This window comes from Salvelinus alpinus, chromosome 10 (assembly GCF_045679555.1).
Source record: "Salvelinus alpinus chromosome 10, SLU_Salpinus.1, whole genome shotgun sequence".
Lineage (NCBI taxonomy): Eukaryota > Metazoa > Chordata > Actinopteri > Salmoniformes > Salmonidae > Salvelinus > Salvelinus alpinus.
In genome coordinates, this window is record NC_092095.1 from 81,533,544 (window position 1) to 81,549,036 (window position 15,493).

General features: G+C 51.0%; 1 protein-coding gene across 1 annotated transcript; it reads left to right on the forward strand.

Moving 5' to 3' along the window:
- Positions 1 to 1,046: 1,046 nt before the first annotated feature.
- On the forward strand, positions 1,047 to 12,404 carry mettl21e (methyltransferase like 21e). The gene is made up of 4 exons (XM_071330994.1): positions 1,047 to 1,278; positions 5,869 to 6,026; positions 7,071 to 7,188; positions 11,471 to 12,404. The coding sequence occupies exons 1-4, from the start codon at positions 1,221 to 1,223 to the stop codon at positions 11,893 to 11,895; spliced, it is 759 nt and encodes a 252-aa protein (XP_071187095.1). The 5' UTR covers positions 1,047 to 1,220; the 3' UTR covers positions 11,896 to 12,404.
- Positions 12,405 to 15,493: the final 3,089 nt, after the last annotated feature.

Genomic DNA, 15,493 nt, shown 5'->3' on the forward strand with positions numbered 1-15,493 from the left:
GCAGGTAGAATGCAGCAGGTAGGATGCAGCAGGTAGAATGCAGCAGATACGATTCAGCAGGTAGAATGCAGCAGGTACGATTCAGCAGGTAGGATGCAGCAGGTAGAATGCAGCAGATACGATTCAGCAGGTAGGATGCAGCAGGTACGATGCAGCAGGTAGAATGCAACAGGTAGGATGCAACAGGTAGGATGCAACAGGTAGGATGCAACAGGTAGGATACAGCAGGTAGAATGCAGCAGGTACGATTCAGCAGGTAGGATGCAGCAGGTACGATTCAGCAGGTAGGATGCAGCAGGTAGGATGCAACAGGTACGATTCAGCAGGTAGGATGCAGCAGGTACGATTCAGCAGGTAGGATGCAGCAGGTACGATTCAGCAGGTACGATGCAGCGTTCTTATTTAAGCTAACTGTAGCCTAACTGTCAGTGTTTGGAATGATAATCTCCCCCCCCCTCCTTGTCACAATATTTGTCAAGGTACTACCTCCAGGCCCCCCACTCTCTGCTAGAACTCTCACCTTAGTCTCTCTCTCTCCCTTTTCCCTTCTCTCTCTCTCTAGCTCTTCCTCCTAGCCTTCTCTCTCTAGCCCTTCCCAGCCTTCTCTCTAGCTCTTCCTCACCTTAGTCTCTCTCTCTCCCTTTTCCCTTCTCTCTCTCTCTAGCCCTTCCCAGCCTTCTCTCTAGCTCTTCCTCACCTTAGTCTCTCTCTCTCCCTTTTCCCTTCTCTCTCTCTCTAGCTCTTCCTCCTAGCCTTCTCTCACCTGTTTTCTTCATTCTCTAATCCATGTTTCCCTCTCTCTCTGGCTGACCCACCAGGCAGTATGCCAATGGAGGGAGGGAAGGAAAGGAGAGAGGGAGGGAGGGAGGGAAAGGAGAGAGGGAGGGGTACCATACCCAATATGCCACCAACGGAGGGAGGGAGGGAGGGAGAGTATCATACCCAGTATGCCAACGGAGGGAGGGAAAGAAAGGAGGGAGGGAGGGAGGGAGGGAGGGAGAGAGGGAGGGAAGGAAGGAAAGTAGAGAGGGAACCACATACCAACCCCTCACAACACACAGCTGCCTGACTGAGACCTGAGCCCATTGAGACCCGGAGCACCAAGCCTAAGGAACCCACCCAGTTTCCCCGGACATCCAACACACCGGCTTTGGAGCAACACGGTCAAATTGTTACCGCTACTACCCACAAACCCCTCGCCCCTACTCCAGGACAGAGACATGAACCCCTTCCCGACCCAGGCTGTCCAGACTGAGGAAGATGCTGCTAAAACAGAGGGTAGGTAGCTAGAACCCTTCAGACCCACACGGACATACAGAACAAATGTGTCAACTATGGGATGACTCACTATGTCTCAACCCATTTGGTTATTGCTGTACGTATCAACAAAGAAATGTCGGCGTCGATAGTTGAAGTGCTCTCTTGGTAGATCGGTGTTATTCATTCATTGATGGTCACTATGAGTGGTGAGTCATGTTTATAGTACTTCATAGAGATGGTAAGTCATGTTTATAGTACTTCATAGAGCTGGTAAGTCATGTTTATAGTACTTCGTAGAGATGGTAAGTCATGTTTATAGTACTTCATAGAGATGGTAAGTCATGTTTATAGTACTTCATAGAGATGGTAAGTCATGTTTATAGTACTTCATAGAGATGGTAAGTCATGTTTATAGTACTTCATAGAGCTGGTAAGTCATGTTTATAGTACTTCATAGAGATGGTAAGTCATGTTTATAGTACTGTTTATAGCATCGTAATCGAGTACATTGACACACACACACACACACACACACCCACACACACACAGGCTGTGAAGTGATTTAAGAGCTGTTCTCCGTCTCTCTCCTCACTAGCTTACATAACTGGTATACCAGCTGCATGTCTGTCTGTCAGAGAGGCCGCAAATAACCTGCCAAGTGCGTACACTAATCGACTACATAGAGGGGTTATATTACTCTACTGAGGGGCTAGGTTACTGTACTGATGCTGGGTCAGCTAGCTGTGTAGAGGGGTTATATTACTCTACTGAGGGGCTAGGTTACTGTACTGATGCTAGGTCAGCTAGCCGTGTAGAGGGGTTATATTACTCTACTGAGGGGCTAGGTTACTGTACTGATGCTAGGTCAGCTAGCTGTGTAGAGGGGTTATATTACTCTACTGAGGGGCTAGGTTACTGTACTGATGCTGGGTCAGCTAGCTGTGTAGAGGGGTTATATTACTCTACTGAGGGGCTAGGTTACTGTACTGATGCTAGGTCAGCTAGCCGTGTAGAGGGGTTATATTACTCTACTGAGGGGCTAGGTTACTGTACTGATGCTAGGTCAGCTAGCTGTGTAGAGGGGTTATATTACTGTACTGAGGGGCTAGGTTACTGTACTGATGCTAGGTCAGCTAGCTGTGTAGAGGGGTTATATTACTCTACTGAGGGGCTAGGTTACTGTACTGATGCTAGGTCAGCTAGCTGTGTAGAGGGGTTATATTACTCTACTGAGGGGCTAGGTTACTGTACTGATGCTAGGTCAGCTAGCTGTGTAGAGGGGTTATATTACTCTACTGAGGGGCTAGGTTACTGTACTGATGCTGGGTCAGCTAGCCGTGTAGAGGGATTATATTACTCTACTGAGGGGCTAGGTTACTGTACTGATGCTGGGTCAGCTAGCTGTGTAGAGGGGTTATATTACTCTACTGAGGGGCTAGGTTACTGTACTGATGCTAGGTCAGCTAGCTGTGTAGAGGGGTTATATTACTCTACTTAGGGGCTAGGTTACTGTACCGATGCTAGGTCAGCTAGCTGTGTAGAGGGGTTATATTACTGTACTGAGGGGCTAGGTTACTGTACTGATGCTAGGTCAGCTAGCTGTGTAGAGGGGTTATATTACTCTACTGAGGGGCTAGGTTACTGCACTGATGCTGGGTCAGCTAGCTGTGTAGAGGGGTTATATTACTCTACTGAGGGGCTAGGTTACTGTACTGATGCTAGGTCAGCTAGCTGTGTAGAGGGGTTATATTACTGTACTGAGGGGCTAGGTTACTGTACTGATGCTAGGTCAGCTAGCTGTGTAGAGGGGTTATATTACTGTACTTAGGGGCTAGGTTACTGTACTGATGTTGGGTCAGCTAGCTGTGTAGAGGGGTTATATTACTCTACTGAGGGGCTAGGTTACTGTACTGATGCTAGGTCAGCTAGCTGTGTAGACGGGTTATATTACTCTACTGAGGGGCTAGGTTACTGTACTGATGCTAGGTCAGCTAGCTGTGTAGAGGGGTTATATTACTCTACTGAGGGGCTAGGTTACTGTACTGATGCTAGGTCAGCTAGCTGTGTAGAGGGGTTATATTACTCTACTGAGGGGCTAGGTTACTGTACTGATGCTAGGTCAGCTAGCTGTGTAGAGGGGTTATATTACTCTACTGAGGGGCTAGGTTACTGTACTGATGCTAGGTCAGCTAGCTGTGTAGAGGTACAACATTACGCTGCTGACACAATACCCTAGGTCACAGGTCTCAGTTAACCCTACATTACAGGGGACAACCAGTGAGGAGGAGGGGGCGGGGCCGGGGGGCGGGTCGGGGTCGGGCCGGGGGGAGACATTCTGGGCGAAGACGAGGTCTCAACTTTAAATGGAAGATTTCGATTAAGTCTTTCCACTGAGAGAGAGGATGATGGGATACGTCAACCAACCTGAGACTGTACTGAGAGAGAGGATGATGGGATACGTCAACCAACCTGAGACTGTACTGAGAGAGAGAGGATGATGGGATACGTCAACCAACCTGAGACTGTACTGAGAGAGAGGATGATGGGATACGTCAACCAACCTGAGACTGTACTGAGAGAGAGGATGATGGGATACGTCAACCAACCTGAGACTGTACTGAGAGAGAGGATGATGGGATACGTCAACCAACCTGAGACTGTACTGAGAGAGAGGATGATGGGATACGTCAACCAACCTGAGACTGTACTGAGAGAGAGAGGATGATGGGATACGTCAACCAACCTGAGACTGTACTGAGAGAGAGGATGATGGGATACGTCAACCAACCTGAGATTGTACTGAGAGAGAGGATGATGGGATACGTCAACCAACCTGAGACTGTACTGAGAGAGAGAGGATGATGGGATACGTCAACCAACCTGAGACTGTACTGAGAGAGAGAGGATGATGGGATACGTCAACCAACCTGAGACTGTACTGAGAGAGAGGATGATGGGATACGTCAACCAACCTGAGACTGTACAGAGAGAGAGGATGATGGGATACGTCAACCAACCTGAGATTGTACTGAGAGAGAGGATGATGGGATACGTCAACCAACCTGAGACTGTACTGAGAGAGAGGATGATGGGATACGTCAACCAACCTGAGACTGTACTGAGAGAGAGGATGATGGGATACGTCAACCAACCTGAGACTGTACTGAGAGAGAGGATGATGGGATACGTCAACCAACCTGAGATTGTACTGAGAGAGAGGATGATGGGATACGTCAACCAACCTGAGACTGTACTGAGAGAGAGGATGATGGGATACGTCAACAACCTGAGACTGTACTGAGAGAGAGGATGATGGGATACGTCAACAACCTGAGACTGTACTGAGAGAGAGAGGATGATGGGATACGTCAACCAACCTGAGACTGTACTGAGAGAGAGGATGATGGGATACGTCAACAACCTGAGACTGTACTGAGAGAGAGGATGATGGGATACGTCAACAACCTGAGACTGTACTGAGAGAGAGAGGATGATGGGATACGTCAACCAACCTGAGATTGTACTGAGAGAGAGGATGATGGGATACGTCAACAACCTGAGACTGTACTGAGAGAGAGGATGATGGGATACGTCAACCAACCTGAGACTGTACTGAGAGAGAGGATGATGGGATACGTCAACCAACCTGAGACTGTACTGAGAGAGAGGATGATGGGATACGTCAACCAACCTGAGACTGTACTGAGAGAGAGGATGATGGGATACGTCAACCAACCTGAGACTGTACTGAGAGAGAGGATGATGGGATACGTCAACAACCTGAGACTGTACTGAGAGAGAGGATGATGGGATACGTCAACAACCTGAGACTGTACTGAGAGAGAGAGGATGATGGGATACGTCAACCAACCTGAGACTGTACTGAGAGAGAGGATGATGGGATACGTCAACAACCTGAGACTGTACTGAGAGAGAGGATGATGGGATACGTCAACAACCTGAGACTGTACTGAGAGAGAGAGGATGATGGGATACGTCAACCAACCTGAGATTGTACTGAGAGAGAGGATGATGGGATACGTCAACAACCTGAGACTGTACTGAGAGAGAGGATGATGGGATACGTCAACCAACCTGAGACTGTACTGAGAGAGAGGATGATGGGATACGTCAACAACCTGAGACTGTACTGAGAGAGAGGATGATGGGATACGTCAACAACCTGAGACTGTACTGAGAGAGAGGATGATGGGATACGTCAACCAACCTGAGACTGTACTGAGAGAGAGGATGATGGGATACGTCAACCAACCTGAGACTGTACTGAGAGAGAGGATGATGGGATACGTCAACCAACCTGAGACTGTACTGAGAGAGAGGATGATGGGATACGTCAACCAACCTGAGACTGTACTGAGAGAGAGGATGATGGGATACGTCAACCAACCTGAGACTGTACTGAGAGAGAGGATGATGGGATACGTCAACAACCTGAGACTGTACTGAGAGAGAGGATGATGGGATACGTCAACCAACCTGAGACTGTACTGAGAGAGAGGATGATGGGAAATGCAACCATCTTCACTGTTATGGTTTGGAAATAGTTCCGTCCTACATAGAATAAATATGATCTAATTGTGTTGCCAGGTGTTGTTGTGGATGCTGAGCTGGCGGCAGCCATCATGTCCAGGAGGATCATCCAGTCTCTGATCACCGTGGAAGCCTGGGAGGGATACACCTTCGCTGAACACCAGATCAAGATCAAGGAGTCACATGACCTCTACGGCGCTGTGATGTGGCCCTCGGTACAACACGCTACCCTTACGCTCACCTTCGTCGTCCTCACTAACACACTACCCTTACGCTCACCTTCGTCATCCTCACTAACACGCTACCCTTACGCTCACCTTCGTCATCCTCACTAACACACTACCCTTACGCTCACCTTCGTCATCCTCACTAACACGATACCCTTACGCTCACCTTCGTCATCCTCACTAACACGCCACCCTTACGCTCACCTTCGTCATCCTCACTAACACGCCACCCTTACGCTCACCTTCGTCATCCTCACCAACACTACCCATACGCTCACCTTCGTCATCCTCACCAACACACTACCCTTACGCTCACCTTCGTCATCCTCACTAACACTACCCTTACGCTCACCTTCATCATCCTCACTAACACTACCCTTACGCTCACCTTCGTCATCCTCACCAACACACTACCCCTACGCTCACCTTCGTCATCCTCACTAACACACTACCCTTACGCTCACCTTCGTCATCCTCACTACCCTTACGCTCACCTTCGTCATCCTCACTAACACACTACCCTCACTCTCACCTTCGTCATCCTCACCAATACACTACCCTTACTCTCACCTTCGTCATCCTCAATAAAACACTACCCTTACGCTCACCTTCGTCATCCTCACTAACAATACCATTACGCTCACCTTCGTCATCCTCACTAACACACTACCCTTACGCTCACCTTCGTCATCCTCACTAACACACTACCCTTACGCTCACCTTCATCATCCTCACTAACACTACCCTTACGCTCACCTTCATCATCCTCACTAACACTACCCTTACGCTCACCTTCATCATCCTCACTAACACTACCCTTACGCTCACCTTCATCATCCTCACTAACACTACCCTTACGCTCACCTTCGTCATCCTCACTAACACACTACCCTTACGCTCACCTTCGTCATCCTCACCTTCATCACAATAATCACTTTTAAATTCCACTTTTTCCATCTTTAACTTCATCCATCAACTTCATTTTTAATATGTCCTGTTAGTTCACATTGCATTGTGTTTATTTCCCATCAGGCCATAGTGCTGTGTTACTTCCTGGATACGCACCGTGACACGTACAACCTGCTGGACAAGAACGTCATCGAGCTGGGCGCCGGGACCGGTCTGGTCTCCGTAGTTACCAGCCTTCTAGGTGAGACAATCTTTTATTTACAAAGTCTCATGGGTCATCCCAGACACCCTCCTCGTGTCACTGAGCTGTCCTGGGTGGTCCCAGACACCCTCCTCATATCACTGAGCTGTCCTGGGTGGACCCAGACACCCTCCTCATATCACTGAGCTGTCCTGGGTGGTCCCAGACACCCTCCTCGTCTCACTGAGCTGTCCTGGGTGGTCCCAGACACCCTCCTCATATCACTGAGCTGTCCTGGGTGGCCTCAGACACCCTCCTCGTGTCACTGAGCTGTCCTGGGTGGCCTCAGACACCCTCCTCGTGTCACTGAGCTGTCCTGGGTGGCCCCAGACACCCTCCTCATATCACTGAGCTGTCCTGGGTGGTCCCAGACACCCTCCTCGTGTCACTGAGCTGTCCTGGGTGACCCAGACACCCTCCTCATATCACTGAGCTGTGCTAGGTGGTCCCAGACACCCTCCTCATCCTCATATCACTGAGCTGTCCTGGGTGGTCCCAGACACCCTCCTCATATCACTGAGCTGTCCTGGGTGGACCCAGACACCCTCCTCATATCACTGAGCTGTCCTGGGTGGTCCCAGACACCCTCCTCGTCTCACTGAGCTGTCCTGGGTGGTCCCAGACACCCTCCTCATATCACTGAGCTGTCCTGGGTGGCCTCAGACACCCTCCTCGTGTCACTGAGCTGTCCTGGGTGGCCTCAGACACCCTCCTCGTGTCACTGAGCTGTCCTGGGTGGTCCCAGACACCCTCCTCATATCACTGAGGTGTCCTGGGTGGTCCCAGACACCCTCCTCATATCACTGAGCTGTCCTGGGTCGTCCCAGACACCCTCCTCATATCACTGAGCTGTCCTGGGTGGTCCCAGACACCCTCCTCATATCACTGAGCTGTCCTGGGTGGTCCCAGACACCCTCCTCATATCACTGAGCTGTTCTGGGTGGTCCAGACACCCTCCTCATATCACTGAGCTGTCCTGGGTGGTCCCAGACACCCTCCTCATATCACTGAGCTGTCCTGGGTGGTCCCAGACACCCTCCTCATATCACTGAGGTGTCCTGGGTGGTCCCAGACACCCTCCTCATATCACTGAGCTGTCCTGGGTGACCCAGACACCCTCCTCATATCACTGAGCTGTCCTGGGTGGTCCCAGACACCCTCCTCATATCACTGAGCTGTCCTGGGTGGTCCCAGACACCCTCCTCATGTCACTGAGCTGTTCTAGGTGGTCCCAGACACCCTCCTCATATCACTGAGCTGTTCTGGGTGGTCCAGACACCCTCCTCATATCACTGAGCTGTCCTGGGTGGTCCCAGACACCCTCCTCATATCACTGAGCTGTCCTGGGTGACCCAGACACCCTCCTCATATCACTGAGCTGTCCTGGGTGGTCCCAGACACCCTCCTCATATCACTGAGTTGTCCTGGGTGGTCCCAGACACCCTCCTCATGTCACTGAGCTGTTCTAGGTGGTCCCAGACACCCTCCTCATATCACTGAGCTGTCCTGGGTGGTCCCAGACACCCTCCTCATATCACTGAGCTGTCCTGGGTGACCCAGACACCCTCCTCATATCACTGAGCTGTCCTGGGTGGTCCCAGACACCCTCCTCATATCACTGAGGTGTCCTGGGTGGTCCCAGACACCCTCCTCATATCACTGAGCTGTCCTGGGTGGTCCCAGACACCCTCCTCATATCACTGAGCTGTCCTGGGTGACCCAGACACCCTCCTCATATCACTGAGCTGTCCTGGGTGGTCCCAGACACCCTCCTCATATCACTGAGCTGTCCTGGGTGGTCCCAGACACCCTCCTCATATCACTGAGCTGTCCTGGGTGGTCCCAGACACCCTCCTCATATCACTGAGGTGTCCTGGGTGGTCCCAGACACCCTCCTCATATCACTGAGCTGTCCTGGGTGGTCCCAGACACCCTCCTCATATCACTGAGCTGTCCTGGGTGGACCCAGACACCCTCCTCATATCACTGAGCTGTCCTGGGTGGTCCCAGACACCCTCCTCGTCTCATTGAGCTGTCCTGGGTGGTCCCAGACACCCTCCTCATATCACTGAGCTGTCCTGGGTGGCCTCAGACACCCTCCTCGTGTCACTGAGCTGTCCTGGGTGGCCTCAGACACCCTCCTCGTGTCACTGAGCTGTCCTGGGTGGTCCCAGACACCCTCCTCATATCACTGAGGTGTCCTGGGTGGTCCCAGACACCCTCCTCATATCACTGAGCTGTCCTGGGTCGTCCCAGACACCCTCCTCATATCACTGAGCTGTCCTGGGTGGTCCCAGACACCCTCCTCATATCACTGAGCTGTCCTGGGTGGTCCCAGACACCCTCCTCATATCACTGAGCTGTTCTGGGTGGTCCAGACACCCTCCTCATATCACTGAGCTGTCCTGGGTGGTCCCAGACACCCTCCTCATATCACTGAGCTGTCCTGGGTGGTCCCAGACTCCCTCCTCATATCACTGAGCTGTCCTGGGTGGTCCCAGACACCCTCCTCATATCACTGAGCTGTCCTGGGTGACCCAGACACCCTCCTCATATCACTGAGCTGTCCTGGGTGGTCCCAGACACCCTCCTCATATCACTGAGCTGTCCTGGGTGGTCCCAGACACCCTCCTCATATCACTGAGCTGTCCTGGGTGACCCAGACACCCTCCTCATATCACTGAGCTGTCCTGGGTGGTCCCAGACACCCTCCTCATATCACTGAGTTGTCCTGGGTGGTCCCAGACACCCTCCTCATGTCACTGAGCTGTTCTAGGTGGTCCCAGACACCCTCCTCATATCACTGAGCTGTCCTGGGTGGTCCCAGACACCCTCCTCATATCACTGAGCTGTCCTGGGTGACCCAGACACCCTCCTCATATCACTGAGCTGTCCTGGGTGGTCCCAGACACCCTCCTCATATCACTGAGGTGTCCTGGGTGGTCCCAGACACCCTCCTCATATCACTGAGCTGTCCTGGGTGACCCAGACACCCTCCTCATATCACTGAGCTGTCCTGGGTGGTCCCAGACACCCTCCTCATATCACTGAGGTGTCCTGGGTGGTCCCAGACACCCTCCTCATATCACTGAGCTGTCCTGGGTGACCCAGACACCCTCCTCATATCACTGAGCTGTCCTGGGTGGTCCCAGACACCCTCCTCATATCACTGAGCTGTCCTGGGTGGTCCCAGACACCCTCCTCATATCACTGAGCTGTCCTGGGTGGTCCCAGACACCCTCCTCATATCACTGAGGTGTCCTGGGTGGTCCCAGACACCCTCCTCATATCACTGAGCTGTCCTGGGTGGTCCCAGACACCCTCCTCATATCACTGAGCTGTCCTGGGTGGTCCCAGACACCCTCCTCATATCACTGAGCTGTACTGGGTGGTCCCAGACACCCTCCTCATATCACTGAGCTGTTCTGGGTGGTCCAGACACCCTCCTCATATCACTGAGCTGTCCTGGGTGGTCCCAGACACCCTCCTCATGTCACTGAGCTGTCCTGGGTGGTCCCAGACACCCTCCTCATGTCACTGAGCTGTCCTGGGTGGTCCCAGACACCCTCCTCATATCACTGAGCTGTCCTAGGTGGTCCCAGACACCCTCCTCATATCACTGAGCTGTTCTGGGTGGACCCAGACACCCTCCTCATATCACTGAGCTGTCCTGGGTGGTCCCAGACACCCTCCTCATATCACTGAGCTGTCCTGGGTGGTCCCAGCTGGAATTGTTAGTTTTTTTCGAGCCCATTCAATCAGTCAATCAATCAATCAATCAAATGTATTTATAAAGCCCTTGTTACATCAGCTGATGTCTCAAAGTGCTGTACAGAAACCCAGCCTAAAACCCCAAACAGCAAGCAATGCAGGTGTAGAAGCACGGTGGCTAGGAAAAACTCCCTAGAAAGGCCGGAACCTAGGAAGAAACCTAGAGAGGAACCAGGCTATGAGGGGTGGCCAGTTCTCTTCTGTCTGTGCCGGGTGGAGATTATAACAGAACATGGCCAAGATGTTCATATGTTCATAGATGACCATCCGGGTCAAATAATAATCACAGTGGTTGTCGAGGGTGCAACAGGTCAGCAGCTCAGGAGTAAATGTCAGTTGGCTTTTCATAGCCGATCATTGAGAGTATCTCTACCGGTCCTGCTGTCTCTAGAGAGTTGAGAACAGCAGGTCTGGGACAGGTAGCACGTCAGGTGACGCCACCCTCTTCAGAGGACAGACATCTCCTTCCTGTTTGGTAACTGGTCTTTGTTTTTTTGTTTTTATTTCCTAGGCGCCAAGGTGACGTCCACGGACCTGCCGGAGGTGCTGAGTAACCTGCAGTATAACGTACTGCGTAACACCAGGGGTAACTGTAGACACGCTCCTCATGTCACCGAGCTGTCCTGGGGGAAAGAGCTGGAACAACGCTTCCCTCAGGCTACCTGTCGCTACGACTACGTGTTCGCTGCTGACGTGGTGTACTGCCACCCCTACCTGGGGGAACTCTTGGACACCTTCGATCACCTGTGTCAGGACGGGACAGAGATCCTCTGGGCCATGAGGTTCCGTCTGGACAGAGAGAACCAGTTCGTAGAACGGTTCCAGACCAGGTTCCATCTGGATGAACTGTATGATCTGCCCAGTCTCAGTATCAAACTGTACCGAGCATCAAGGAAGGAGATGGGGAGGAGGACACGTTCTGGAGAGGCAGCTTAATACTACCATGCTCTACGGAAGCAGTCTGAGACACTGCAGGGAGAGATGGATAGGAATGTGTGTTCTTTGATTGAATCCCGGCCACAGACTCAGAGAATCAACGAAGGCGTTGTCGAGAAGCGCAATGCACTTAACTCTTGAACGTAATTTACCCATGAGCCGACATCCACAGCATTTCGGGGAAATTGTAGCGTCATGGCCCAGAAAATAATTCTAAAAAATACTGTCCTCTTTACGGAGGTTACTGTCCTCTTTAGGGAGGTTACTGTCCTCTTTACGGAGGTTACTGTCCTCTTTAGGGAGGTTACTGTCCTCTTTAGGGAGGTAGCTGTCCTCTTTAGGGAGATTACTGTCCTCTTTACGGAGGTTACTGTCCTCTTTAGGGAGGTAGCTGTCCTCTTTACGGAGGTTACTGTCCTCTTTAGGGAGGTTACTGTCCTCTTTACGGAGGTTACTGTCCTCTTTACGGAGGTAGCAGTCCTCTTTAGGGAGGTTACTGTCCTCTTTAGGGAGGTAGCTGTCCTCTTTACGGAGGTTACTGTCCTCTTTAGGGAGGTTACTGTCCTCTTTACGGAGGTTACTGTCCTCTTTAGGGAGGTAGCTGTCCTCTTTAGGGAGGTTACTGTCCTCTTTACGGAGGTTACTGTCCTCTTTAGGGAGGTTACTGTCCTCTTTACGGAGATAGCAGTCCTCTTTACGGAGGTAGCTGTCCTCTTTACGGAGGTTACTGTCCTCTTTACGGAGGTTACTGTCCTCTTTACGGAGGACGGAGGTTACTGTCCTCTTTACGGAGGTTACTGTCCTCTTTAGGGAGGTTACTGTCCTCTTTACGGAGGACGGAGGTTACTGTCCTCTTTACGGAGGTTACTGTCCTCTTTAGGGAGGTTACTGTCCTCTTTACGGAGGTTACTGTCCTCTTTAGGGAGGTTACTGTCGTCTTTAGGGAGGTTCAAATCAAATCAAATCAAATCAAATTTTATTAGTCACATACACATGGTTAGCAGATGTTAATGCGAGTGTAGCGAAATGCTTGTGCTTCTAGTTCCGACAATGCAGTAATAACAACAAGTAATCTAACCTAACAATTCCACAACTACTACCTTATACACACAAGTGTAAAGGGATAAAGAATATGTACATAAAGATATATGAATGAGTGGTGGTACAGAACGGCATGGCAGATGCAGTAGATGGTATAGAGTACAGTATATACATATGAGATGGGTAATGTAGGGTATGTAAACATTATATTAAGTGGCATTGTTTAAAGTGGCTAGTGGTACATTTTTACATAATTTCCATCAATTCCCATTTTTAAAGTGGCTGGAGTTGAGTCAGTATGTTGGCAGCGGCCGCTAAATGTTAGTGGTGGCTGTTGAACAGTCTGATGGCCTTGAGATAGAAGCTGTTTTTCAGTCTCTCGGTCCCTGCTTTGATGCACCTGTACTGACCTCGCCTTCTGGATGATAGCGGGGTGAACAGGCAGTGGCTTGGGTGGTTGTTGTCCTTGATGATCTTTATGGCCTTCCTGTGACATCGGGTGGTGTAGGTGTCCTGGAGGGCAGGTAGTTTGCCCCCGGTGATGTGTTCTGCAGACCTCACTACCCTCTGGAGAGCCTTACGGTTGTGGGCGGAGCAGTTGCCGTACCAGGCGGTGATACAGCCCGACAGGATGCTCTCGATTGTGCATCTGTAGAAGTTTGTGAGTGCTTTTGGTGACAAGCCGAATTTCTTCAGCCTCCTGAGGTTGAAGAGGCGCTGCTGCGCCTTCTTCACAACGCTGTCTGTGTGGGTGGACCAATTCAGTTTGTCCGTGATGTGTACACCGAGGAACTTAAAACTTTCCACCTTCTCCACTACTGACCCGTCGATGTGGATAGGGGGGTGCTCCCTCTGCTGTTTCCTGAAGTCCACAATCATCTCCTTTGTTTTGTTGACGTTGAGTGTGAGGTTATTTTCCTGACACCACACTCCGAGGGCCCTCACCTCCTCCCTGTAGGCCGTCTCGTCGTTGTTGGTAATCAAGCCTACCACTGTAGTGTCATCCGCAAACTTGATGATTGAGTTGGAGGCGTGCATGGCGACGCAGTCGTGGGTGAACAGGGAGTACAGGAGAGGGCTCAGAACGCACCCTTGTGGGGCCCCAGTGTTGAGGATCAGCGGGGTGGAGATGTTGTTACCTACCCTCACCACCTGGGGGCGGCCCGTCAGGAAGTCCAGGACCCAGTTGCACAGGGCGGGGTCGAGACCCAGGGTCTCGAGCTTGATGACGAGTTTGGAGGGTACTATGGTGTTAAATGCTGAGCTGTAATCGATGAACAGCATTCTCACATGGGTATTCCTCTTGTCCAGATGGGTTAGGGCAGTGTGTGGTTGCGATTGCGTCGTCTGTGGACCTATTGTGTCGGTAAGCAAATTGGAGTGGGTCTATGGTGTCCGGTAGGGTGGAGGTGATGTGGTCCTTGACTAGTCTCTCAAAGCACTTCATGATGACGGAAGTGAGTGCTACGGGGCGGTAGTCGTTTAGCTCAGTTACCTTAGCTTTCTTGGGAACAGGAACAATGGTGGCCCTCTTGAAGCATGTGGGAACAGCAGACTGGGATAAGGATTGATTGAATATGTCCGTAAACACACCAGCCAGCTGGTCTGCACATGCTCTGAGGACGCGGCTGGGAATGCCGTCTGGGCCTGCAGCCTTGCGAGGGTTAACACGTTTAAATGTTTTACTCACCTCGGCTGCAGTGGTTACTGTCCTCTTTACGGAGGTTACTGTCCTCTTTACGGAGGTTACTGTCCTCTTTACGGAGGTTACTGTCCTCTTTACGGAGGTTACTGTCCTCTTTAGGGAGGTTACTGTCCTCTTTATGGAAGTTACTGTCCTCTTTACGGAGGTTACTGTCCTCTTTACGGAGTTTACTGTCCTCTTTAGGGAGGTTACTGTCCTCTTTAGGGCGGTTACTGTCCTCTTTACGGAGGACGGAGGTTACTGTCCTCTTTACGGAGGTTACTGTCCTCTTTACGGAGGTTACTGTCCTCTTTAGGGAGGTTACTGTCCTCTTTACGGAGGTTACTGTCCTCTTTACGGAGGTTACTGTCCTCTTTAGGGAGGTTACTGTCCTCTTTACGGAGGTTACTGTCCTCTTTACAGAGGTTACTGTCCTCTTTAGGGAGGTTACTGTCCTCTTTACGGAGGTTACTGTCCTCTTTACGGAGATGGCTCTCGTCTTTACGGAGGTTACTGCCCTCTTTAGGGAGGTTACTGCCCTCTTTAGGGAGGTTACTGTCCTCTTTACGGAGTATTCTTTCCTCTTTACGGAGTTTACTGTCCTCTTTACGGAGGTTACTGTCCTCTTTAGGGAGTTTACTGTCCTCTTTACGGAGATATCTTTCCTCTTTACGGAGGTTGCTGTCCTCTTTACGGAGGTTACTGTCCTCTTTAGGGAGATATCTTTCCTCTTTACGGAGGTTACTGTCCTCTTTAGGGAGATTACTGTCCTCTTTAGGGAGGTTACTGTCCTCTTTAGGGAGGTTACTGTCCTCTATACAGAGGTTACTGTTCTCTTTAAGGAGGTTACTGTCCTCTTTAGGGAGGTTACTG